The 27,714-nt window shown below is 35.5% G+C and overlaps 1 protein-coding gene across 4 annotated transcripts in view; it reads left to right on the top strand.

Moving 5' to 3' along the window:
• Positions 1–27,714, top strand: part of Ptprz1 (protein tyrosine phosphatase receptor type Z1) — a 172,661-nt gene that overhangs the window by 140,709 nt on the left and 4,238 nt on the right. For 2 of the 4 annotated variants that reach the window (XM_047560613.1, XM_047560615.1), the window contains exons 14-27: positions 6–97; positions 2,753–2,838; positions 5,483–5,503; positions 5,674–5,770; positions 7,813–7,895; positions 9,077–9,211; positions 9,966–10,100; positions 11,982–12,145; positions 13,979–14,114; positions 15,510–15,656; positions 21,657–21,750; positions 22,084–22,157; positions 23,913–24,041; positions 24,865–25,011. In XM_047560613.1, coding sequence (XP_047416569.1) covers positions 6–97; positions 2,753–2,838; positions 5,483–5,503; positions 5,674–5,770; positions 7,813–7,895; positions 9,077–9,211; positions 9,966–10,100; positions 11,982–12,145; positions 13,979–14,114; positions 15,510–15,656; positions 21,657–21,750; positions 22,084–22,157; positions 23,913–24,041; positions 24,865–25,011 — 1,540 coding nt within the window. The remainder of the gene's footprint in view (positions 1–5; positions 98–2,752; positions 2,839–5,482; positions 5,504–5,673; positions 5,771–7,812; positions 7,896–9,076; positions 9,212–9,965; positions 10,101–11,981; positions 12,146–13,978; positions 14,115–15,509; positions 15,657–21,656; positions 21,751–22,083; positions 22,158–23,912; positions 24,042–24,864; positions 25,012–27,714) is intronic. The other 2 variants (XM_047560614.1, XM_047560616.1) reach the window with 1 other exon arrangement.

Raw genomic sequence — 27,714 nt, 5'->3', positions numbered from 1 at the left:
TTCAGAAAATGCTTCCAGACAGCACACTTTTATTTAGAGGACAGTACATCCCCTCGAGTTATATCTACACCTCCAACACCTATCTTTCCAATTTCAGGTAATGGCTTCAGTTGTGACCACAAGTAGGTGCTGTGTGAAAAGCACAGTGTTGGAAGATTTCCTTTTATTGAGGTGCTTTGCAAATGACTTTAATGTAGATTTGTAATTATATGTGTTCCCCCAAAGTATTTACTACATCATGTATCATGGTTTATAACCTGTTGTTGTTGTTGTTATTTTAAACATTCTTAACCATACAGATGATAGGACAAGATAATTTTTATTTATTCAAATGCGATATGTTAAAAACAAGCACTCATAGCAATAAGTTATTAGTTATTTCTATTCATCAGTAAGAAAGGTCAGACTAAATCAATGCAGTAAATGTAAGCAAGAGGAAATAACAAAAAATAGGGTTGAAACCTAGTTCTTTTCTGATCATTTGTATGAGAAAAAACTTCTTAACTACATAGAAAAAAAATTATAAAATGATGGTAATCTTGGTGGAAAAAAATCTGAACACAAACTATATATATGTATATATATATAATTGCTTGAGATACTTAAAAAATTTCTCAATGTTGAACAGTTGAATATTTGGGAAGACAGTATTTTCACCAGAGTTTACCTGGAAAATAGTATTCAAAATTTAGCCAGGTGCCTTTTGAAAGTAAAATGTCCACTAAACCCAGAGTTCACATGATAAGAAAGACATCGGCTATTTATTTAACACTGTATAACATCTCAGAATGAAATGGGGTAATAAAAAACGAGTTGTGTAGATGTATGTGACTATGAAAGTTGTACTGGAGGATATAGCATAGAATGGGGACAAGCTAATCACCAAATCAAGGATATAGAAGGAAAAATTTGCTGATGTGGTCAATTTATAGGAGTCACTTTTTAAACAACTTGACACTCCCTAAATTATTGTTAAAAGCCAAAGTTCTTCCTGATCTTATCTTTTGAAATCTCATGCCCAAAAAATCAGAAATATTTTCTTAATGTTTTATATTCATATATATTTTATATTTATTATATAGAGTGTACATTATTTATATTCTTAAGTTTTTGCTTTATCAGCATAGGAATTGAAAGGGTTGCTGGTATTCTTCTTTGATTAACTCAGAGTCTTCAACCACCACTGTTCTATTTGTTTTTCTAGTTCATACTAAAATATTATGTATTTATTTTAGAATGGCATAATTTTTCATTAACATTTCAGAATTCTAAGACTGACAGCTTTTAGTTATCAGTTATATTTCACTCCCTTCACTTCCAAACATATCTCTTCTATATACCCCATCTGCATGGGGTTTGCAAATTAATACTAATATTATCCAAAGTCCAACATAGTTTATTAATAATAAGTAAAATGCAGCAATTTAAAATCAGGACCTTGTCAAGGAAATTCAAAATCCCCATTTTGAGTGTCAGAAGAGAAGTGGTCAAGGGAGTGTCCTTCTTTCACTTGCCCAGCTCGCGGGATTCACTCTTCATCACCTGAATTTTCATGTAAAATCAGAGAGTGAAAAGATATGTAACTCTCACTTGTCCGCAGACCAATTAATAAAAGAAATTACAAAAATACCTGGCTGATGATAAAAACTAGTCTGCTTGTGAAAGGGGGGCTGTGTAGGAAATATCAGTGGATTTGAAGGACATTCACTGGATCTAATGATTTAGGTGTGACAAATTATTTCTGTTTTCTTATCTAATTATAAAAGCTACTTCCAGGCAAAATTCTTCTGTAGGTGTGAAGGTGGAATTGCACCTTCATCTAGTGTTTCTTAAGCCTGCCTGGATAATTCAATTTTAGTATTCAGGTCCACTTATTATGAGAGAGAACAGATGGATTCTAATTTTTTTTAAATCAACAAATTCTTGGTAACTGAAGCTTAAAAATATTAGATGGCCTAAATGCTGAACATCTGTTGATGTAAATAACTGTTTCTCATGAAATGTGTTTGATGTTTCCTTGTCAGAGAAATTGCTTGTGAAATTGCATAGGGTGAACTAGTAACATGTTTAATCTCAGAAGGTGTTTCCAGGTAAAGAGAAAAGAAAAAAAAAGGAGAGTTAAAATAATTTAGCCCCTTCACAATTAATTAACAGATACACTGACTTTGTTTATTTAGCATATTTTCAACTTACAATTCTTAAAATATTACAGATTAAAAGTTCCAAAGGTTTTTGACATTATCCTTAATGAATATTTTCTCATATAAGTATTTTTTTTACAGAGGAAAAAAAGTTTTCAAATGTAAACATATGACTATACAACTGTACTGTTTTATAAAACTGAAATTGCAGTACAGTAAAATTGGAAATATATAGATTATTTCTGCTTTTTTCCCCAGAATTTACATACAATCCCCAGTCTTGTTAAACAGAATTTTCCATAAAGAGATGGAGTGCATCAATAAGAAGTGAAGCTTGGGTGGTATTTATATGTTAACATTGAAAACAAATTGTTTTCTCTTTAGACTGTGTATGGAAGATATTTCTGATCAAATTAAATTTCTAAAATATAGGTTATGATTGGTGGAAAATAAACATAAAACCGGTAATTGTTGCTTTAAATTCGAACAGATTTATTTGTGATTATAAGAATAATTGAATTTTTAAGTTTTTTTAGAAGGAGCTACATTAATGAGAGACACATTAACTTCTGAGTTATCCTTTCTAACACCATTTTTTTTTATTCATTTAGATGATGTTGGAGCAATTCCAATTAAGCACTTTCCAAAGCATGTTGCAGATTTACATGCAAGTAGTGGGTTTACTGAAGAATTTGAGGTATGATTTCAATATTTCTGTTTTGAGTAATATAGAAAATAGTAAATTTAAAAGGTTTAGCAGTAAGCTATTTCTTGACTTCAAGGCACTGAAACTATTTTCACTTCTAGGGGAAATATTAGTTCCATAATTACTTACATGTTTAGGAGCTGTTTTGTAGTTACCATATAATTTAGAAAATTGATTTTCCATTTAAGAGTCAACTTGTACTAGTGGAAATATCAAAAACATTGCTAATTCTCCCCCATTAAGTGCAGATCTTTAGTATTCTTTTTTTTAAATCTGCATTAGTAACACTGATTCTAATTTTCTAAATTATATAAATTATACTAAACTACTAAACTTCGTGATTTTCAGCTAAACTTCATATAAATCCCTAATTGTATTACACCAATGCAAATGCAAAAGACTCTTATTATACAAAGTAAAATCACATCTCCAGAAAATATGCATTTCTAAAAAACATTTGAGCCTTATAATCAGTGAAAACTCTTTCAGTGATTTTCTATTAAATATTCTTATATGGGAAGGGTAGAGAAATTTATTGCAAATTTATTATGACCTACTGAAATATCAGTTAAGTATATTTTCAAAATAGGGAGTCATTAGTACAAAGTTAACAATAACCACCACAAAACATGAAAGCAACCATTGGTGAGCATGCTGGATATATCATTGACTGGGTGCCTCCATGTTCAAACTTCACTCGACTCTGGGAGTTATTATTTCTTTTCATGTTATGATGGAATCAAACTCCATAGAAGTTAAATAACAACCAATATGTAGAGAACTGGGATTTCAAACCCAGGGCTGCAGTTTTCCAATATGCTTGTCATCAAGCAAGCAGGCCTCAGCCTCCACAGAGCTATGCCCTCCAGGAAACACCCTAGTATTGCCTTTTTGTCTTTCCCTGCCCCAGTGTGCTCTGTGGACCTCCCTTTTAGAAGGGCCTTGAGCTCTGATGTCATCACAGGATCTACTCTCCTCTCATCTACTCTCCTGGTTGCACTGTGCGACTTTCTCAGGAGTCACATCAGTTAAGACATAGTTAAATTAGAAAACTTTAAGAAATCAAGGAAGCCTGGCATGTGGCACAGGCCTATAATCCCAGCAAATCTGGAGACAGAGGCAGGAGGATTGCAATTTCAAGACCAGCTTTAGCAATTTAATGAGACCCAAAGCTACTCAGCAAGACCCTATCTCAAAATAAGACATAAAAAGGGTTGGGGATGAGGCTCAATGGTGAAGTACCCTGGGTTCAATTCCCCCCCACCCCCACGTCACCAAAAAAAAGAAAAGAAGAAGGAGAAAAAGAAATAGAAGAGAAATCTGAAATACTATGAAGAATTACTTATTTAAAACATCAAATTGTTTTCTTACCTAAACCAAAGATTATTGGTGGTGCAGTGTTAACTCAGTTTGTTAACTAAGTTAACTGCATTGTTAAATGATAGAAACTATTGGGCTAACATGAAATAAAATTATTTTAACAGCAGTAAAAATATGTGAAAGATAAGCCTAATTTTCTAAATGTTTAAAAAAAATTCTAAGAATAGACAATTTATAATCTAAGTAGGTAACAGCATAAATCCAAAGGCAGATCAGTTTGCACAACTATAAAGTAATTTTAAATATTATTAAATGATCCATAATAATTAAATTGAAAAAATAACTTTGCATTTTTACTCAAAATTTTTTTTCTTAATTTCATTGCTTTTAGCTCACAGTCCTATTTGACAGAACATTTTATTAACTAAATATTTAGTTTAATAACTAATGATGCTACAGCTTTTAAGTGGTTCATAAATTGTTTTTAATCATTCAGGATAACTTGCTGCAAAAGAGACTTTAAAAACTAATTTGGAGAGATACTGGCCTATTTGCTAATGAATCCAGTTCATTTTGGGTATATACTTTCTCAGAAATTATAGGCTTTCATTTTGTTATCAATACCAAATAATTATAAATTCTAAACTAATGCATTTAGATAAGAAACATCTCTGAAAAGCACTTAAATTCTTTTAATAAAAAGTAGCAGAAATTATTTTTCTGTACTCAGCAAACTTTAAATATAAAAGAGATGCTAATCAAATATATATAAAATAATGCTATCTAAATTTTGTTTCAAAATGGCATAATATATGTGATTAAAAAACCTTTTAGGAGAATTTTAACGTTTTGACAACCATATTATAAACCACCTAACAGGAAGTTATTTACTGTTTAAAACAACTCAAACCACCAAAAGAAAAAAAAGTGTATCACAAACTCAGAGTTTCAAATAGAACTATGGTAGTAAGATAAAATTGTATTTTAATATTAGCAAATCCAATCCCTATGACAAAAACGGGCGGTGGAATATGTGGTGGTTCTCATCTTCATTTTAAAAATTCATACTGTACCAGTGTTCCCTTTTAAAAGTGTTATTTTTCCCCTTCACATTATTTTAAGGTTTCAAATTGTTAGACATTCTGATTTGCATGCTACTGTTTGAAACATTCTGTTTTGTTAGTATGTGACAAATGTATTTATTGCATGATCATAGTTTTCCATTGTAAACCTAATATGAACACTTTTTTTTCTCATTTGTCGTGTGCTGTGGAATTTGATTTCTTTACTTTTTTGGCATTCATTCCCTCATTAGACACTGAAAGAGTTTTACCAGGTAAGGCATTATTTCACTGCATTTTCTTTTAGCCAAGAAGTAGTTGTAACATGTAAAAATAATTTTTTTTTGGATAGATTATTTTGTTTGTTTTGTCTCCCTTATTTTATTTTAAGGCATTTTGTTGGAAAGAATATGTGTTGAAATGGTTTACATGCAATTTTTTACAGGAAGTGCAGAGCTGTACTGCTGACTTAGGTATCACAGCAGACAGCTCCAACCACCCTGACAACAAGCACAAGAACCGCTATATCAATATCGTTGCCTGTAAGTACGTCCTTGACTTTGCTGACCTCACCATCAGCACTGCTGTGCTGTCAATGTGCCAAAGCCATCAGAAGGCAGATCAGTGTGACTGTATTGGGACCTTTGTTTTCAGGGCATAAGACTTGGGTCTAATAATACATAGCCTTCTATGCCTTCAACTTCAATGCATCCTGCAATTATTGACATCTGCTTCTTTGAAACAGAACCCACTCAAATTTTAACATAGTACTTTCTTCAGGTCCTGTGCACTGTGCTTCTCTTCTTGTGGTTTCTGCTGTTATTTATACCCCTGGTCCTATTTTCATTTGGATCTGTTCACTTTTATGTGAACTTACTAACCAAATCACATTATCTTTAGGCTTCCATTTAAATTTTTTTTTCCCTCTTACCTTAATTTATTTCCTCCTTTTCCTTCTGGGGTCTTTTGACTCCTTCCTTGTTCTAGCTGTTCTTTCTCCTTGGTCAGCAAATCTGTGACTTTTTCCATTAATGAAATTGTACTCATTTTTTTCCTATGAAATTATGATTTTATTCCATCTTCTTATAGCACTTCTTTTCTACATTTGTTCATTCTTATTTTGCTTTATACTTCTCTCTCCTTCTCTTGAAACTCATATTCATGATCCCTCCTCCCTAGCTTCAAAGAGCACTGAATTCCTAGCTGGGCTGTTTGAATTCTGTTTCCACTCAAGTTCTGGAAGCCCATAGGACTGCACCCTCCACTCTTGTTATTATGTTCTCTTAAATAGTGTGCATAGACACTACCTTTCTTTTCACAGATTTACATCAACTTTTATTTTTATAGAGGGCTCTCCTGTATGTTTGTTTTCCTCAATTGAAACAACTCTCCTGACTGCACATAAAACTTGGTTGCTTCTCAGTGTGAGATAGTTAGACTTCCCTCTACAAGCTAAATAGAAAATACCCACCAGGTAACTAAGAGGGACAGAGATGAACATTTGTTGAACACCTATTGTTTGCTTGGCACTATAAATATATTATTTCATTGAGTCCCTGAAACAACCTGGCAAGATAAGTAATAACAATTCTGTTTTAGAGAAAAAGAAAACAAACTAGAAATTCTAAAAATATTGGAACCGATACCAAAATACAGCCTGTTGTCCAGATCTGTCTTTCTGTTGCTGGGCATCTCTTTTCACATAAGCTCTCTCTACCAATGTGAACTGTTACTGTCAGAGAAGTACTATACTTTCTGTCTTAATGTAACTTGTTATGAATTGATCTGTATTTACTTCTTCCTCCTTAGAAATTACCAAGTTTCCCTCTGTAACACTTTTCCATTAAGTATCTCCTGCAGATGAGTATAGTTTCTCCACAGAGCTAAAGTTCGTTCCTGACTCTAATTCAACATATTTGGATTACCATAGTTACACTGTGTTTCACTTCAGGGTTTTCACCCCCTTTCAATCGACGGGGCCGGATCCACTTCCTCTGTGCCTGGACTACTGTCCTTCTATCTCCTTTCATGGAAGTCCTCTTTGTGACTCTTTCCTTGAAAGAGCCATTTGTGGTCACCCTTCACAGGCACTCCCAGGGATCCCTCTGCTTCCTTCACCATGGACTCTTCCCAGCCTCCTGTTCAGATCGCCTCTGCTGCCACCCTCCCCCTGGCTTTCTGGAACTTCCATCACTCTTTTTTCTCCTTGAGTGACTCTCTGCTGTTCACAGCCCCTATATCACTTATCTAAGATGCCAACTTTAGGTTCCACCCTCTGTGAAAACTTTTATTATCATCCTGCAGCAACATGGTTTCTCCCTTCACATCTTGGTGGTGCGCCTCTCTCCCAACAGCTGTGTGTTGCCTTCGGGTGTATCCTGGTCTTACCACATTAGACATTTCTTGAAAGCAGCGATTTCTGTTTGTCTTTGTTATCTTTATCATTTCAGTATTCCCCCCAAGTCTATTAAAATGAATTATTTTTTGCTGATTTTGTGTGAAATAAATTATGACACATATATAATAGACCTTCATCCTGAAGAAGAGCCCGTACCTTAGTGAAATTATTCTCTTTTTGTTCCAGATGATCATAGCAGGGTTAAGCTTGCACAGCTTGCTGAAAAAGATGGAAAACTGACTGATTACATCAATGCCAACTATGTCGACGTAAGTATGTATGATTTGAAATGTTATGGAAATTAGACCTTAAATGTATTATACCATAATGCAATACATGTACCAGTGTGTAACACATGTTATTTGATATATAATAAAAGTTACAAATCACTAATAAATAACTTCAAGAGATCCTATAACAAAGGATTTCAGATTGATTAACACTATTATAACTAGTTTATCTCTTGGGGAAAGGAGGAAATTCAGACCAAGAATGTATATTCAAGGACTGTGTATACTCAGAAAGATTTATAACTCCTAACATGTGAGGGCCAAGACTAGTGCTTACTTCGAATTTCCAGTAACTCCTGGCACAATGCTATGCATATAGTAGATGGTCAAGAAATCCTAGCTGAAAAAATTTCCATGGCAATACTGATTAATAAGCAAACACTTGATTATCAAACCAGTTATCAGCTTATATAAATTTGGCTACTCTTCAGTATACACAATTTCTTTGAACTAACTGGCACTGTTCAGGAACTGTAGACCACTCACTAAGTAGCTTCAGTACCTCATCTCTAAATCAGGGATGGTGCTTTCATTTTGCACAGATACAAGACTAGGTTAATGTTTGTTAAGTATCCTGTTCAACAGTCGGTGCTTAATCACAGATAGCTATTAATGATTAGCCCTATTCAGCATTGCCAAGAAGAAGAAGGTCACAACTCAAGCTTTCTTAACTTTGTAGACAACTGAGCCCCATTTCCTGAAATACATCTCAAAGCAGCACACTTGCTGGAACTGGAGATTGAACCCAGTTCCTCCCTCATGCTAGGTAAGCACTCTACCACTGAGCTACATCCCCAGTCCTATTTTATTTTTTTTTCATACAGGCTTTCACCAAATTGTCCAGCCTTGCCTCAACAGGCAGTGAAGAACCAGATTTTAGGCATAATTAATAAACTTGGATTAAATGCACTTGGAATAAAGATGCAGGGAATCAAGGCTTTGTCAAAGTAAAGAGAACTCTTGGTTTTATAGAAATTATAGTTCAGAAAGAAATGCTGTCCTTGCTAGTACTATCAACTTTTTAAGCTTTGTGAATTTATTTATTTTTTTAAGATTTTCTGTTAGAGAAAAGGATGCTGACCTCAAAGACATAAGTGTTCTACTATTTAAAATAGCATGCAATCCATTAGTAAGAAATAACTAATTATTTGTTTCTTCAGGGCTACAACAGACCAAAGGCTTACATAGCTGCCCAAGGGCCACTGAAATCTACAGCTGAAGACTTCTGGAGAATGATATGGGAGCATAATGTAGAAGTGATTGTCATGATAACAAACCTCGTGGAGAAAGGAAGGGTAAGTGGTCATCTATAACATCATCCCCTAGAGAGCAATTAGAGGCATTTTCAATTTGTTTTAATAGAGTCAGCATTAGAAAGCAACAAAAGTTATGAAAGCCGAGGACTGCCTAGCAAGTATGATAATTAAAGGGAAACAGTACTACAGGTCAATAAGTTTCACTATGAATCAAGCTATATGCTTCTTTGTAATAATTTTTATTGGTGCATATTATACATATACATATATACCTAAAAGTATATATATATACATAAAATGTAATTGATTAAATCCCAGAATATACAAAGATTTTTCAGAAATTAATCAATAAAATAACAAAAAACAAACTGAAAAGATATGTCTCAAAAGAAGAAGTCCCAAGTGCCTATCTGCTTCTTAAATGCATTCTTCATACTGTGAGAAATAGTAATTGCAACCCATTGAAAAGCAACAAAGAATGAAGTCAATTTTAATTCACAGAACCTGAATTTGAGTGTTGGCTCTCTAATAACTCAATACATCTGGCCTCACTTTCCTCATCTGAAAGGGGGATAAATGGACTAGATCTGAACCCTCTTTCCTTTCTGTGAGTCTGTGTCTGGTCACCTCTACAGCTAACTTGCAATCACGTAGAAAGAAGACAACATTTAGATAAGTAACCGAGCCATTCCTTTCAGTGTCTCAAACCTCTACTCATTTCAGCAGTGACTTTTACATTGAACATTTGAAATGTACAAATGTTAATTAGCGTCTTCATTCGTCTCTCTTGCAGAGAAAATGTGACCAGTACTGGCCTACTGATGGTAGTGAGGAATACGGGAACTTTCTGGTTAATCAGAAGAATGTTCAAGTACTTGCCTATTACACTGTGAGGAATTTTACTCTAAGAAACACAAAGATAAAAAAGGTGAGTCAACACATGATGGCCAAACCCTTTCAAAAGATAAATGGATGAAGAAAATGTGGTGTGTATATGTATATACATATAATGAAATACTATTCAGTTTCAAAGGACAATGAAACCCTGTCATGTGTGACAACTTGGATGAAGTGACATAAGCCAGGCACAGAAAGACAAATAATCCATGATCTCACTTATATGTGGAGTCTGAGAAAGTCAAACTCAGATTAACAGAGAGAATGGGTTACCTACCAGGGGCTGGGAGTTAAGAGACCTGGGGAGAAGTTGGTCAAAGGTAAGAATTTCAGGTAGGAGGTGTGTTAGTCAGCTTTTCATCACTGTGACCAAAATGCCTGACAAGAATACCTTAGGAGAGGAAAAGTTTATTTTGGATCATGGTTTCAGGGGTTCAGTCCATGGTCAGGAGACTCCATTACTCTGGGCCCAATGAACATCATGGCAGAAAGGCGTGGTGTAGGAACAGCTCCAATTATGGTAGCCAGAAAGCAGAGAGAGGGGAAGGGGAACATAGGGAAGACAAATCCTTCCAGGGAATGCCCCTAGTGATCCACCTCCAGTCATGCCCCGCCTGCCTACAGTTATCAGCCAATTAGTCCATTCAGAGTAGGATGGACTAAGTAGTTAACACAGGACCTTTCAGCGGATACCTCATATCCAAACCATAGCAAGAGGAATAAGTTCAAAAGATCTATTGAATAATATAGTGACTATAGATAATGACAGTGTGTTATATAATTAAAAAATTTCTAAGAGAGTAGATTTAAAGTATTCTCACCAAAAAGCTTATGAGGTTAGGCATATGTTAATTAACTTTATAAGCATTTCACAATGTATACGTAGTTCAAAATATGTTTACCTTGTACACCGTAAATTAATACCATTTTAATTCATCAATTGCAAATAATTTTAAAAACAAAACAAATGAGGTTCTATCATCAATTATATAATACATTTCAGTTCTTCTTGAATGAATGAGTAATATAACCAAAAAAGGGTAAAAAATATAGAGAGGGAGAGTTGAAGGCAGTCAGAGTTCTTATCACAGCTACACCTCAATCCCAGTGACTTCTAGGTAACTAAATGTCAGCTCTGGCTTTGAAGCCAGACTAGTTATGGTACCTGTGATTTCAGGGGGTATGATGTATAAACCAAAATTCCTGACCCCTGTCATCACTTGACAGGACAGCTCTGACAGAATCACAATATCCAGCTAAAAGGAGTGGAGATTAAAATCAGCAAAGAGAAAAAACAGCCAGAAAAATAGCGTATTATTTGGGATTCCCAAGGGTAACAGGTCCAATAGGACAGATGGACAGACAGAAAGATCAGTAGATCACTGAGTTTTTTTAAGGATTGACTCAAATGCCTTGGAGGATTACCAATTCTGAAATCTGTAGGACAGGTCAGTAGCTTGGAAATTCAAGTAGGAGTTGATGTTGTGATTGAAGATTAAAATTCATCAAGGCAGCAGGCTGAACATTCAGGCAGGGTTTCTGTGTTGCAGTCTTGGAAAGAATCCCTTATTTTTCAGGAAACGTGTCTGTTCTTTAGTCTTTAGATCTGTCCCACCCACATTATGGAGGGTGATCTGCTGTACTCAAGTCTACAGATTGAAATGTTAATCACATCTTAAAGATACCTTCACAACAGCATCTGTTGCAACTAGTTTCTGACCCGACAGCTGGCTACCATAGCTAGCCAAATGGGCACACACAGTCGATCATCACAAATGGCAGTGCACTCTTTTTGCTTCATTATAGACACCAGGGTCAGGCTGTGAATCCTGAACTGATATTTAAGAATTGTGCACATGTGCGTGCATTTCTGCATGCCTCTTACTGTCGTTAGCTGTCTAAACTTTTCCAGGGCTCCCAGAAAGGAAGACCCAGTGGGCGCGTGGTCACACAATATCACTACACTCAGTGGCCTGACATGGGGGTACCAGAGTACTCACTGCCGGTGCTGACCTTCGTGAGAAAGGCGGCCCACGCCAAGCGCCACGCCGTGGGGCCTGTTGTGGTACACTGCAGGTAAGTCTCAGAGATGTGCTTCTGAATTCACAGAATAGCTTATGCCAACAAAGAGGAAATCGATGGGACAGATTTTGCCAAAATGGGAATGATTTCATGAAATGAGAGGGATGAAATTATATGCCCATTTTCATAAGTATAAATCTCTAGGAAGTGTTAATGCTAAGACTTGGAATTTGATTGCTGAGTATTTCAGAACACCATATTTTTTTAATTATTTTTTTTATTGTAAACAAATGGGGTACAACTTGTTTCTGTTTGTACATGAAGTAGAGGCATACCATTTGTGTAATCATACATTTACATAGGGTAATGGTGTTTGATTCATTCTGTTATTTTTTTCCTTCCCTCCACCCATCCCACCCCTCTTTTCCCTCTATACATTCCCTCCTTCCTCTATTCTTGCCTCCCTCCCACCCCCCATTATGGATCATCATCATCTGCTTATCACCATATATTTTTAAGATGTCTATTATTTGATTTGATTGTTGGATAGGAACTTATTAACTGTATGAAACAGGTGGAATACTTTTATTATTAAACATTTCTTATAACACCATGGGATAAAAAATGCTTAATATTCACCTCCTGTTCCTAAAAGTGATTCTGTTTTAGAATTGTTATGCCAGGTTTACATTAGAGAAGCCAAAGCAGGCAGACTGTAAGGAACTCGGCAAAATAACTTGAATATATTATTCAACAATTTGGGATCAAAATCCCTTTCTCCTTTTCCTAAGTTCTTTCTAACATATCACATTGAATATATTATCAATTTATCATTGTCCAAGAACTTCAATTTCCATGATTGGGTTGATAAATTGCAAGAATGACATTACAAAGAGAGAGAGAAAAAAAAGGTAATGTTTTCATCTAATATTTCTCAGTTAAAATAACAGTAATTAATATTCTCAGAATGCTGACTGTACTGAGCTTTATGTCCACAAAAAATCAAGTTCATTTCTACATGCAGTATTTTGTCAAAGCAGTATCTGTGTTTTTGCAGAAACAAGTGTTTCCTTTGGTGTATATCTTATCTGACACAGTCTAATTACCTATCTCAGGAGCTATTCTCAGACAAAGTTTGAGAGACTGATCTTGAGATTTTTTTTAATCTCTTCACCTGAGGATACTCTGAGGAAACCCAGAAAACACAGGAAAAATAGCTCTGAAGGTCAGGAATTGTTTCTTGGCAAATGGAGAAGGCCCAGGCTATTGTGCAAAGCAGGTGCTAATTTTCCACTCTAGCATTTCGTACGTGTTGAAACATTTGAAAAGAATCCCTGTCTATGAATTCTGTCCCCCTGATAGAGGTTTTGAAGAAGTTGATGAATAATGGCCCTTTAGAAATGACTGAAGTTATGCTTTATCCTCACAATCTCACTGCAATGATATTTTCAGCCGAAAGCTCCATCAAATTCTTTTCCCCATGAATGCAGAAACCTTTGTAAACATGTCTGCCTGGCAATACAGACCCAAGGACCTTTGCTTTTCAGAATGTAGTGAAGTCGATGCTTTCATTTTTCTCAGATTAAATGTCTGTTTGCTGTGCTCTGATACATGCTATTTTCAATGTGTAATGTATAATGAATAATAAATATAATTGTCGATTTAAAAAAAAATATCCCACAAAATAGGTTATTTTGCAGTTTCATCCACAGCAAAAAATCTCAAAAGGAAACTTTTCATATTTGCTGCTCAAATTACTATGCTTAACTTTAAACTGTTTACAAGATTAGATTATTAAATTTATCATGTGACTCATTACTTGGGGAACGAAATTATTCTAATCAATCTGTGTGAGTAATCTGTTTGACATTGAAATATTTCTTTCAGTGCTGGTGTTGGAAGAACAGGCACATATATTGTGCTAGACAGTATGTTGCAACAGATTCAGCACGAGGGAACTGTCAATGTATTTGGCTTCTTAAAACACATTCGTTCACAAAGAAATTACTTGGTGCAAACTGAGGTATGGTTTAAAAATATATCTTTATTCGTTTAAGGTATGGAAATGTCACTAAAACATAGATGTCTTCATCTCCTAAGATGACCATAATGAACTACACAGACTGTGTGGCTTAAACGACAGAAATGCATTAGCTCACAGTTCCAAAGACTCAAAGTCTGGAAACAAGGTGTTGGCACAGCCATGCTCCTTCAGAAGCTAGTGGGAGGATCACTTCCTGACTCTCCCAGCTTTTGGTGGCCCCAGGTCTTTGTTGGCATCACTCCAATCCCTGCCTCAGTCTTCACTTGGTATCTTCCCTCTGCGTCCAAACTTCCTTTTTCTCACAAGGAAACCAGTCACCATGCTATCCCAGTCGACCTCATCTTAACTAATTACTTAAGCGTATTTTCAACAGTTTGGGACCAAATGGGGTCTTCAATGACCCTATATTCAGTGAAGGCCACATTCTGAGGTACTGAGGAGTTAGAGCATTGATGTATCTTTTCGGGGACACAGTTCAATCCACATAACCAGTTAACAACAGATATGTTACAGATGGGTTAGTTAAATTTTGTCTGTTTTGTGACCAATTGAAGAATATCTTTAAGATGACACTAGTAACACAAGAGTCAGTGGAATAGTCAATACTTATCCTGTTATCAAAATCCTCAAATTATTCATACATATACCAAACTAATGGATTCATTTTCCTGTTTTAAAAGCATGAGTGACACTAAAGCTTTTTTTTTTAGGTCCACATAATTTGACCATATATAATACAGGCCAGAGTCTGCAAACCTGTATTTTATTTTGCTTTTTCTAAATAAATAAAAATGAATTTAAATTGAAAACCATAGATGTGAACTTGAAAAAAAAAATCAGAAACATGACTGAGTAGACTTCAAAACCAAACCATACTCCCCTCAAGGAATGACTTTTGGGTCAAAAAAGACCAGGGAACTTCCATACATGAAATATGAGAGAACTATTAAAAACTGTAGATAAAATCAAACAAATTATACATGGCAGGCTACAAGGAGAGTTGGAGTGGTCAGAAGGGGAAGACTGTCTGAAGTATGGGAGTCAGGAAAGCCCTCCTGGGAAGTGTAGAAATGTCTGGTACCAAGGAATGGCAGGGGATGCTGCTTTGCCTCTCCAAATCTTCCTGCTTTCTACCCACAAACGAAAATGTATGATAAATAGAGAGGTGAGGAACAGAAGAGATCCTTTCTTCCTGAGTCACCTCCTATCCTCTATCTGACTTCCTGCCATGTCTGATGAGCAATCTCTGTGGGTTCTCCCCTCTATAACCATTTTGTTAAACTCTTTTAGTCTGTCAATGGAGGGTACCAGTTTCATACTTAGATACATATGAGAATATCTGAACTAATGTTTCTATTGTCATTGTTTTGCCAGGAACAATATGTCTTCATTCATGATACACTGGTTGAGGCCATACTCAGTAAAGAAACAGAGGTGCCAGACAGTCACATTCACGCCTATGTTAATGCACTCCTCATTCCAGGACCAACGGGCAAAACAAAACTGGAGAAGCAATTCCAAGTGAGTTCCCTGGATGCCTCTTGGTTGTCACCACAGAACTAAATGTCCCCACATCTTCTCATTTGACTTGAGACCAAGGCTATGTGGACAGGTTGAGAGTTTTGTTGATGCAATAGCTTTGTGTTCAAATCATCTTGTTCTTTACACCAGGTTATAGCACCACACAATAAATTTCAAGGAGAAACTTAATTCTTTGTGGCAAGAGGAAAAGTTCTCAGAAACCCTAGAGTAACTTTTATAAATGCAGACTTGGCCTGGGAAAGGAGGGTATAGAGCGTAACAGAACGAACAGACAGAACTCATAATACAAAGCATATAAGTGCTCTTATTGACTTGAAGAAAAAAAAAAAAATCCAGACCACTTTAACACAAGTGCTATGGCTCAAGCTGTTCCTACTGCACTTTGGAAAAGTCTATGTCTCACTTGAAACCCTGGGACTATAGAGTAGGCCACACCAGAACAATAGCTTCTTCTACCCCAGTTTCTCCCACTCGCCTGTCTCAAGGCAGCTCGCCAGCGAGAGGGCATGTTTTGTTTGATGCCGTATGTCTCACAACACTAGCTCTCCAGCTTCCCAAAATCAGTAAGCAGAGATGTTGCAAAGCAGGTATTATCAGAACTGCAGGAGAGACATGAAGATTTGCAGAATCATAAATTTTTGGAGTGAAGGTTGTTATTTTGTTCCATATTATTTCTGTACTATCCTCTTATTTCTCAGGATTCCTAGAGAGGCAAGGTTCATTCCTGAAGAAAGACTATATAGGAAGAATTTAGAAGACACTGGGAAAAAAAAAAAAAAAAAAAAAACCAGGAGAGTCAACAAACTTTGAGATTCTATGTTTTCTTCTCTCTTTTCCCTAGCCAGGAACAGCATGTTTTAGCCACCATGGACTCCCTCAGGCCTTTTGCCTTCTTATCACTACCTTCTGTGCTCCTGGGGGTATGAGGAAAACTGGGTTGGACACTAAACACAGAACATGCTATCAGAAACACAACTGCTCTGCTCAGCCAGACCTGAGTCATAAAGAAATGCTTTGGGGGCGGGGGAGAAAAACATGCAGTTTGGATTCCCAAAACAGATAATAAAGAGATGTAAAACATTAAAATCAGCCTGTTAGGATGGCTTCTGCGTAGATGAAGAGTCATCTTAACAACCTAATTTTAATGTTATACCACTTACTTTCAACAGAATTCTCATTTAAATATGATTTACCCCTACACAATTACATAAAATATTTGATATGATTTAAACTGAATAATCCAGTGTGAAAATAAAGACTTAAGGTCCCATGAAAAGGAGAGATATTTGACTGTCTTTCCTGTTAACAAGATAAGTAGGGAAATATAAGTGTGTATGTATATAGTCCTATTCATTCAAGTTTATCCATAGAAAAATTTCCTTGAAACAAATTGTGGGTCTATTTATTCCATGAATAATTGTCAGCTACCCATCAGATCCCAGGCTTTTGTGTTTGGTACTAACTAGAATAGAAACATTAATTTTAAAAAGGCACACCCAGTTTCTACTCTCCTGGTGCTTGCAGTCTAATGGGTGATACAGATAAGAAAAGAAACAAACACAAAACAGTACGAAAAGAGCAATTATAGAAGTAAAAACAAGGTACTGTAGAAGAACAAGTAAGGATACTACTTAGGGAAGAATTGTATGGGATATGTTACTGAGGTGATCACAGGACTTGGTGATTTATGGGACTCCGCAGTGGGGAGGGAAAAGGAGCAAGCATAACTACTCAGAATCCTGCAGCGTAAGTGAAGGTGGTAATATTCACAGGGAGAATTCAGGAAGAAGAAGTGCAAGCTTAAGGTGTGTGGTGGGTAATAATACGGTTAAGCTTACATCTAAATCTACCTAATTTTGAGGTAATTGGAAAGTGCATTTCATCAGCTTTTCATCACTGTAATGAAACACCTGAGGTAGCTACTTATAAAGAAGAGAGGCTAATTTGGCTTAGGATTTGTATGTACAGAATGTAAGAGGCCACATCTCCTGTATGGCCTTCTTATTAGCAGAGTCCCAGAGATAAAGAAGGAGAGAGAAGGAGAGAGAGAGAATATGAGTGTGTATGTATGTGTGTCTGTATTCTGGTCTTTTCCCCTCTTCTTTTAAAGATCCCAGGATTCAGTCATGGGAGCTCCTCCTTAAGGAATTTAGCTAATCCTGATCACCTCTCAAAGGCCCCTCATCTAAACATTCATGTTACTTATCCCTCTTAATACTTCACAGTTGGAATTAGATTTTAATACATGACACCTTGCAGGAAATGAGATGTTTTTCCTTGAAGGTTTGGGAGAGATTATTTAAGGAAAACTATAATTAGTGAATGGCTATCCTACAAAAGAATGGGTTAAAAATAGGAATCAAAAGGTAAAGAGGATTTAGGACTATGTGAGATTAGAGAATCCAAAGAAAATAATGTTTGAAGAAGAAGGAAATGGAGAAATCAATTCATTATGGGGAAGGCCACTGAATGTAGCCAAGAGGATATTCATGACCTTTTGCCAAAGCTATTTAGGGACATAAAGCATTGAAACCAGATTACAGGGAGTGAAAAACTGAATTCATTTGAGGAATTAAAGAGAACAACTACAAATCTCTTTAAAAATTGTACTCTGGAGAGAATCATAAAAACAACTGTAAGGAACCATGGGATTAGAGGGGTTTTTTGCTTTGTTTATTTTTTGATTCTTTGTTTATGCTTTAATGATAGACATATGAGCTTCTTTTTAAAACTGATTAGAAATGGAGGGAATTGAGGAAGCAGAGATCTGAGTAGGTGCAAGGAGCTAGAATTCAGAACTTGGACTTAATGTTCAGAAGCAGGAAAACCTAAGTGGGTGCACATAGTAATGGATGTGCAGACTCCAAGGCTGGAGGCCTTGGAGCACCCTGTGGATGCTGTTGCCTCCACGGAGGAGGGAAAGAGAAAGAGGAGAGAGAGTGCATGTGTGTGTCCTGCATACATTCTACCTAGGCTTAGCTTGTAAAAATGTTAAACAGATGCTCAGGGGAGGGGAGGTAATTTCAAAGAACCTATAGCAGCATACTAACCATATTTCCAGAAAATAGTATGGTAAAATTAGAACATGTCAATGAAGAGTTGCCCACCCCCACATGTGGATATTTGGACTCTAAAAATATCCTTTTTAATAATTTATATATTCAAGAGGAAATTATAAAATCTTTAGGATTAAAGGTCAAAAGAAGCACCACATAGCACAATTCCTACAAATATCTCACCTTGAAAATATAACCAGACCTCCCAAAATTTAATATCTGGGCACAAAAATTTCCAGACATTAGGGTAAAAAAATCTAGGTTGTAGCTGTGTGGTATGGCACAGGCCTGTAATCCCAGCAGCTTGGGAAGCTGAGGCATGAGGATCAAAAGTTCAAAGCCAGCTTCAGCAAAAGTGAGGTACTAAGCGACTCAGTGAGACTCTCTCTCTAAATAAAATACAAAATAGTACTGGGGATGTGACTCAGTGACCAAGTGCCCCTGAGTTCAATCCCTGGTACCAAAAAAAAAAAAAAAAAAAAAAAAGAAAGAAAGAAAAAGGAAAAAAGAAACATATATATATATATATATATATATATATATATATATATATATATTTAGGTTGCAAATTATCCCAACTATTTTACTGGACAAATAAAATTTTGATATGAAAACAATGCAATGACAGTACAGGATACTTATAGGGCAATGTCAATAAAATTCTTTTTAAAATATCACCGACTCAAATCCAGCAGTGTATTTTTTTTTTTTTTTCAGTACTGGAGATTGAACCCAGGGCCTCATGCTTGTGAAGCAAACACTCTTACCAACTGAGCTATCTGTATTTTTTCAATATCCTGATCAAGTAGAGTTTATAGAGTTTATTCCAAGAATGAACTGATGATTTAGTGAATATAAATATATTTAGGTATAAAAATTATATGACCCTCTCAATAGATGCAGAATAAGTATTCAGTAAAATTAGATAGCATTTTTAACAAAATTCTTAGTAAACTGGAAATGGAAGGAAGTTTTTATTAGCTTTCTAGAAGGTGTGAATCATAAAACTAAAACTAACACCAGACATAAAAGATTAAAGTTGGGAATTGTCAGAACAGATTCAAGAAAAGACAAGGGCTGTCAGCTATGATACCATTATCAAACATTATATTGGAAATTAGGTTAAACAAAAAAATAAGCTATGTAGGTACAAAGGGATTTGCAGTTGATATGATTGTCTGCATAGAACACCAAGAAACAAAAGTGAATATATTATCTGTTATTAGAGTTCAACAAGTATCTGTGAAAATCAATATTTATTAATTATGAGTGACTAGAAAATGCATTAGAACAGAAAACACCCAATTGTGAAAAACAACTCCAGGGTCTCAAAAAAATATCACTTAACAAAACGTGCAATTAGTGTATAGAGAAAATTATAAAACTGAACTGAGTTTTATAATAGAACTGAGGAGTGTAAAATTAGGCACAAATACAGACACACTATTAATAAATGTAAGTATTGTGAAAATGTTAATTCTCCTTAAGTTGAATATAAAAGTTTATGTATCTCAAATTTCCAGCAGGGTTTTTCATGGAAAATGAACAAATTTTAATTTAATATGGGAAGGTAGAGACCCAAAAACCTTCTACTTGTACTAAAGAAGAAAAATTCTGTTGTACTGTACATGGAAGAATATGTATGTAATATTATAGACCAACAAAACAGCCAAAGGAAGATGTGTCAAAGGAAATCTTTTATGAGATGGAGATGGTAGTGCAGACTAATCAATAATTAGCATTGGGAAATTTTCTATGTGGAAAAAAGTAAAATTATATCTTTATCACACTTCAAACATTCAAATATATTCTAAATGGATGAGGTGAAAGCAAAACTTCATGACTACTGTAAGAAAATGTTGGAAACTACCTTTTGATGACTTCAGGGTAGAGAAGGACTTCTTAAAAACATAATTTACAGAACTCTTTAAGAAAACATTTTAAAATGGACTGTGAATCTGTGTGACTGAAGAGAACACATTCATGATTTTTAACAGACTGTGTAGATTTATATTCAAGACATCAAGAATCTAATAAGTGGCAGGAAATAAAAATATGAAAAGGCAGTCATCAAAGAAATCTAAATGACTAATGAGCACTAAAATTCACAATCTCACAGTAATGAAGGAACTGCAAATCAAAACCATGACATGCTGTTTTTCATCTATCAGACTGTTTTTAGTGTTTTTATTAGTGCATTATGTTTATGCATAATAATGGCATTCATTTGGCCATGATGGAATGTCATTTGCTCCATTGCAATCCCTAGTACTGCACCTTTCCTCCCCTCGTTCCCTTTCCTCTAATCTACTGTTTGTCCTTCTATTTATTTATTGTTATAAGAGTGTTAAAAATTAAACATCCTTGACTGCTAATTCACTATAGAAGCCTTTACATATGTGCACAATAAGAAACATGAAAGAGATATTCATTGCTACAAAACTTGAAATTGCTAAACATTGGAAATATCTCAAACACTAGGTGGGGACTAGATGAGTAGAATATAGATGACTTGTGTACTGCAATACTAAACAGCAGTAGAAGCAATTAATAGAATCTAACACCCACAGGCACACACATGCACACCACACAATGTAATTTACCTCCGAACAGCTGTGTGAGATTTAAGTAAAGGAAACGGGGCACACATTGTAGAGTAAGCTACAAGGAAGATTCTCTTGGTGCTGAAAGGTGAACTAGTGAGGGTTCTCTGCTTCTTTCACCTCCCCTGGTATAAAGCACAGATGCCCCAGGGAATTCACTAAAACCAGGTTTAATTCAAGGAATCCTTGGAAAATAGGTCAATCCAGTATGTTAGTATCATCTTGGTCAGGGCATATGTTCACGCATGCTTGCTTATTTGGGTGACTTAAATGAAATACCCTGATTTCAATGAAATAACCCACACTTTTCTCTTGCTCAGCTCCTAAGCCAATCAAATATACAGCAGAGTGACTATTCTACAGCCCTGAAACAATGCAACAGGGAAAAGAACAGAACTTCTTCTATTATCCCAGGTAAGTTACTTTGAAACTGGGAAAATCAACTTTTTCACAGTAATAGTAACTAATTTGCAATATTTGTATATCTTGAGACAAATGTCATTCACTCTAATTATTATATGTTAGATCTATTATCATACTGTTGTAATTATGCCCAATGTGTAACCATTTAGAAAAAGACTGATAAAATCTTCATTTTATCTAAACACAAAACGTATTTTAATGGATAGCTTAAGGACCACAGACACCCATTCTGGGAAATGGAACTATATTTTGCACTTGGGTGTTGAGGGAGAATGGGACGGTGCTGTGAGAGTGGTTGTTTGTAATGAATGCTCTGTGTTCCAGTGGAGCGATCCAGGGTTGGCATTTCGTCCCTGAGTGGGGAAGGCACGGACTACATCAATGCCTCCTACATCATGGTGAGTCAGAGACATCCCTGGGGAGACTGTTAGCAGAATTCCACACCAAAGTGGGCTGCCCACAACAGCAGTGACGGCAGCAGAGGCAGCAACTCTAGTGGGCATAAGTTGGAGATTGCAGACTCACAGACTCCTGCAGCAAGTAGGAATATCAGTGTTCCTCCATGTTTTTGTGTGCTGGGACCGAAGAACCCCTAGCAGGACAGATAAGGATATGCAGGAACCCAAACTCATCATTCATGACTGATAAGTAGATATAAAACTCACACTTGCCAAGCTAAGAGGCTCCATTTTATTTACCAGTGCAGAGCCCGTTGGCAGACCCAGGATGCATCTGCTTCCGCAAAGCCCAAGCTTACTGAAATTACCACTCCAGGTGTACAGCACTGTTCTAGCCCTGCACTCAGGGCTCATTTGGGGACCCGGATTTCTAAAGATAAAATATTTTCCTTCTGCATTTATGTGAGGGATGGGTGCTTGAGTAGATTGCTCTAGTCAACTTTTTGGCAGTTGCAACCAAAAGACCTGATAATAACAACTTTAGAGGAGGAAAAGTTTATTTGGGGGCTCACGGTGTCAGAGGTCTCGGTCCATAGACAGCCAGCTCCTTTCCTCAGGGATCCATGTGAGGCACAGCATTATGGTGGAAGAGTATGGTAGAGGAAAGCAGTTCAGGACACTATATCAGGAAGCAGAGAGAGACTCCACTCACCAGATACAAAATATTTACCCCAAAGGCATGACCCCCTCATTGATCTACCTCCTCTAACCACACCCTACCCTGCCTTCAGTTACCACTCAGTTAATCCCTATTAGGGAATTAATGCACTGATTGAGTTAAGGCTCTCATAACCCAAACATTTCACTTCTAAACCTTCTTGCATTGTCTCACATATGAGCTTTTGGGGGATACCTCATATCTAAGCCATAACATAGTTGTTGTGTGACCTTCATTACCATTTCAGGACAGTAAAACAGAGCCCTAATTACCATTCCAAACATCTGTTCTATTCATCCAGCGAAGACATTACTGAGCAATATCCATGCAGAAAATATGTAGATGTGTGATGGGTGGGGCCCATCAGGGGTTAGGCATAGGATCTGAAAGAACTCAGAACATGAGATAGAAGAGCCATGATTTTAGTAAGTAACAGCATAGAAATTATGATTAATCTGAAGATACCAGTTTCCAGGTTTCTGCAGCAAAATCTGGGAGGAGTCTTCCTGATTCATGTCTTACAGAGGCAACCAGAGTGAGTGGATACTGAAGGTGTCCTGTTGTACATGTACAATTTGGCTTTCTGACCCTGGAGTTTGTGGAAAAGAAGAATTTTAAATTTTGCTGTAGAATTTCATTCTATCTAATGTAGGAAACACATTCCACATGCCATTTTGATAAGTCTGGTCCTGTAGGTGATAGGTAAACTAGACTACAACTCTTAAATTTAACCATGACACTGAACTTCTTATACCTCCATTTAATCATCAGTAAAATGGGGATCACAGTTCCTGTCTCATAATATTGTCATAAAGAGTAAGTTTCTTTTAAGAGGAAGAAAACTGTCTGTACCTAGCATATAGGAAGTGCCCTGCAAGTATTGGCTATAATAACCGCATTGTTATTTGTAAACACAATCTATAATTTAAAAGACAACTTTGGGTTAAGCTCCATGAACTTACCACATGTTTTTTGAATGTTCAAAGTCATATGCCAGAGTTTTGTTTTTTTTTTTCACCTTTTCTTTGCTTTTGTAGGGTTATTACCAGAGCAATGAATTCATCATCACCCAGCACCCTCTTCTCCATACCATCAAGGATTTCTGGAGGATGATATGGGATCATAATGCCCAGCTGGTGGTTATGATCCCTGATGGTCAAAACATGGTAAGTCCCTTAGTTCATGTTTAGTTCTTTCCTTACATGGAAAATAATAGTTCACAATCTTCAGAAAGCCACACCAATAAGCAAAGAAAGTAATTTTATTTTTAACTAACAGACTCATATCATTGGAATCATACCTTCCCTTCTGTTGAACTTGTTTGGATATACATTATCCTCTGTGAAAAGACATAGTTAAATGAAAGCAGATTAAAATTAACTTCAATATGTGTACTTGTGACACTGCTTAAGGAAATTAGATTGTAGTCATATTCTTAGGAAATTCGGAGATTCCCTTAATTTAAGGAGGTCCTTAAAAAATCTTTTTAAAAAGATTCAGTTGGAATAAAGTAAACTAGTATACATAGGGCTTTTTTAGTATCAGAAAACCAGAACACATCCATTATTCTTTATTTGTGTTTGGAGAACCCAGAAACCAAAACTAAATTAATATTTCATTTAGACTTGCATATATATATACTTATTCAGTTTTTGCTTTTAAAGTTGTTAGAAATTGTTGTTTAGAAATTGCTGAGCTCTTAAAATTACCTAAATCTTCCCAACTCACTTGTCAGTAATGGAAGCATTAAGCTTACTATTGGCATTGCTAAGCTATGGGCACAAAATCACATAGCAAAAATTTGGGTTCTTGAATGTAATATTTGATTTTTACACATCAATCTGGTTTAAGACATTGGAAAGATTTCAGAAGTGAATTTAGAGATTTAAAGTAAAATTTGAATTGATTGAACCAATTAACTTTATTTTATAATCTGACTTTTGAGACTTTACTAAAAGCTAGACTCTTCTTTGGTTTTTAACTTTCCAGGCAGAAGATGAATTTGTTTACTGGCCAAATAAAGATGAGCCTATAAATTGTGAGAGCTTTAAGGTCACTCTTATGGCTGAAGAACACAAATGTCTGTCTAATGAGGAAAAACTTGTAATTCAAGACTTTATTCTAGAAGCTACACAGGTATGGACACAAGTTAAATGACAAACTTTTCATTTTACCTATATTTTGAACACATGCTGACTTAAGGATCTTTGATTCTGATTTCTTGTGAATTGAGATAATTACTCAAATAATCAATATTCCACTACTGAGAACCTTCATTTTCAGAATCATTATAGAATCAAACAATTAGTCACCACTAAACTACACAACTCCTAACTTCTCTACACCCAAGAAATCAAAGATCTGCCTTTTACTCCACTCTGTTGCTAAAAGAACTTGAGTTTAAAGTAAACACATTAATAAGTAATTTTATTAGTTCTCATTCTTGTGTTTTAAGATAGACTCTTACCTTATATTCTGCTAAGTAAAATGGGGAAAATATTACCTACCCAAACTTACCATTCTGCCAGCATACAATGAGTTGATAAGTGAAAAAATGCTTTGAAAATGTTCAGTACAATAAACTAGGATTTTATAATAAACAATAGAAAACACGATTGCTATCAACAAGATAGTATGTTGTTTTAATAAATTTTTACTTGCATAGAAAATATCCATTTGGGTTATTTGTCAATAATTACTTATTTAAAGTTATAGTAGAATACTAAAAGATGAAGAGACTTAGGCATGTGAGATTCAGAGTGTCATCTCAGGAAAAACAGTTAGTTTAAATGCTACATTTTACTCTAATTCTGAAACTGATAAACCACATATGCTGTAGAAGAAGTTCTCTATTCTCCAAATATATGATGACCAAAACACATATAATCAATGATGCGGATGGATTAATAATGTGAACAATTATGTCAATGTAATAGTGTCCTACTCGGTTAAAGAAAAAAAGAAGAAGAATGTGTTGATTCTAGGCCAGCAGAGGAGCAATCAGTCACTTCCTTGATTGGAAAACGAGAGGCAAGCTAGTTTCTACCTATGATTATACTCTTACCACTTTAGCAAAACCTTTATTCTTCCCTCTCTCATGCCTTCCTCGCATTGTTCTCTCCAGTTAGTTAAAAAGCTTATTACAAGAATAAAAATTATGAGATAACTTTATCTTGTCATTCCAATTTACTGATCACTCATCATGTCTGATGCCTAACTCAGCCTTGGGAAATTGACAGCTCTTCTCCTCCTAGTATTATTTGTAAATAAATAAGAATTTTCATTCATGATTACCCTCAATTGAGTACCTCTCATCTATGGGAGTCACCTGTTATCCACACCTTGATCACCCAGGAACCTAACCCAAGGATGGGATGCATTCCTAAAATCATGATTAAGAGAGAAGGAAAGACTAAGGTGGGCAGCTCCCTGAACTTCAGGCACTTTTAAGTGCTATTCACCAAATATCACAGCATTTGAGGTCAATAGGAGGTGAAAGTCTATTCTGAATAGACCAGGATTGATTTCAGTGTCCAGGAAGCTTGGATTCAACTACTGACCTCAAAGGTAGGGGTCTGTTATTTGTTATAAGGGCTATTTTTTAAATGTGTTAAATATTACATATTTAATAGAACATTTTAATATATGCTCAAAGTGTAAAATTGAAACAGAAAATTGTGTGCTCACAACCGAGTTCAGGAGAAAGCACATGTCCTTTACCTTGGACAATTCTCCCGGGCTCACACTACATTCCACACCCTCTCTTCAGAAATAGCCTCTTCCTGAATTAATTTAGTGCCCTCTTGATTTACTTTGTACTTTCATCTTTTCTTGATGTTTTCCTAACACCATGTTGTTGGGTTTTGTTTTTGGTTTTTTTAGCATTACATAAGTTATATCACGTGTGTTTTCAGAGATGTGTGACTTTCCCTCATTATAGTGTTGCTGACATTATCCATGTAATTGGGGTATAACTCAAATTCACTTATTTCTGCTGTTAACATTCCAGTTTGTAAAATATATTTTTTCTATTCCACATCTGGGCTATTACTTGTCTGTTTGGAGTTGTGTCTGTTGTGTTTTGTTTTTTTGCTATCACAAACAGGTCTAGAATGTATATTTTATACATATTTTATGCAAAATTTTCTTTTGCATATTCCTGGAAATTCCCTTATTTGGGTGAATAGATGGGAGCATCTTCAAGTTGTGTCAGCTGTACTAAGTAATGGTTCTACCAAGCTTCCCACCCATCAGGAGTGTATGAGTGATCTGGAATTTTTCCATCCCCAAACTGCTTGTGGTGGAATGCAATGGCATTTTATCGTGGTGTTAATTTGCATTTTTGCTTGTTGAAAATGAAGTTGATTATTTTTACAAAAATTTATTGGCCATTGAGATGTTATCTTTTGTAATATGCTGTTCATTATTTTTGTCCATTTTTCTTCTAGATTCTTTATCATTTACTTATTTATTTATTGAAAGTCTTTTGATATTCTGATATTTTGGACACTAATTTTTTTCAGATACATACGTGGCAAATACCTTCTCCCAGATTGTTATTAGATTATTTTTTATTTTCTTCATGATCTTTTTTGGTATGTGAATTTTTAATTTTAATCTGTATGAATTTAATAATCTTTTTTCTTTTCTAAAGAAATCATAATTTGTGTCCAAAATCCCCCCTTACCTGAAATCCTAAAGATACTACTCTTCTACATCCTTTTGAAATATTTTATATTTCTACCTAGAATCGATTTTTTACATTACATTTCCTGAAACAAGGATCCAATTTCATTATTTTATATGTGGTAATCCTTGTTTCTGCATTACTTATGGATC

This window comes from Sciurus carolinensis, chromosome 8 (assembly GCF_902686445.1).
Source record: "Sciurus carolinensis chromosome 8, mSciCar1.2, whole genome shotgun sequence".
Lineage (NCBI taxonomy): Eukaryota > Metazoa > Chordata > Mammalia > Rodentia > Sciuridae > Sciurus > Sciurus carolinensis.
This window is presented reverse-complemented; position numbering and strand designations above follow the sequence as displayed.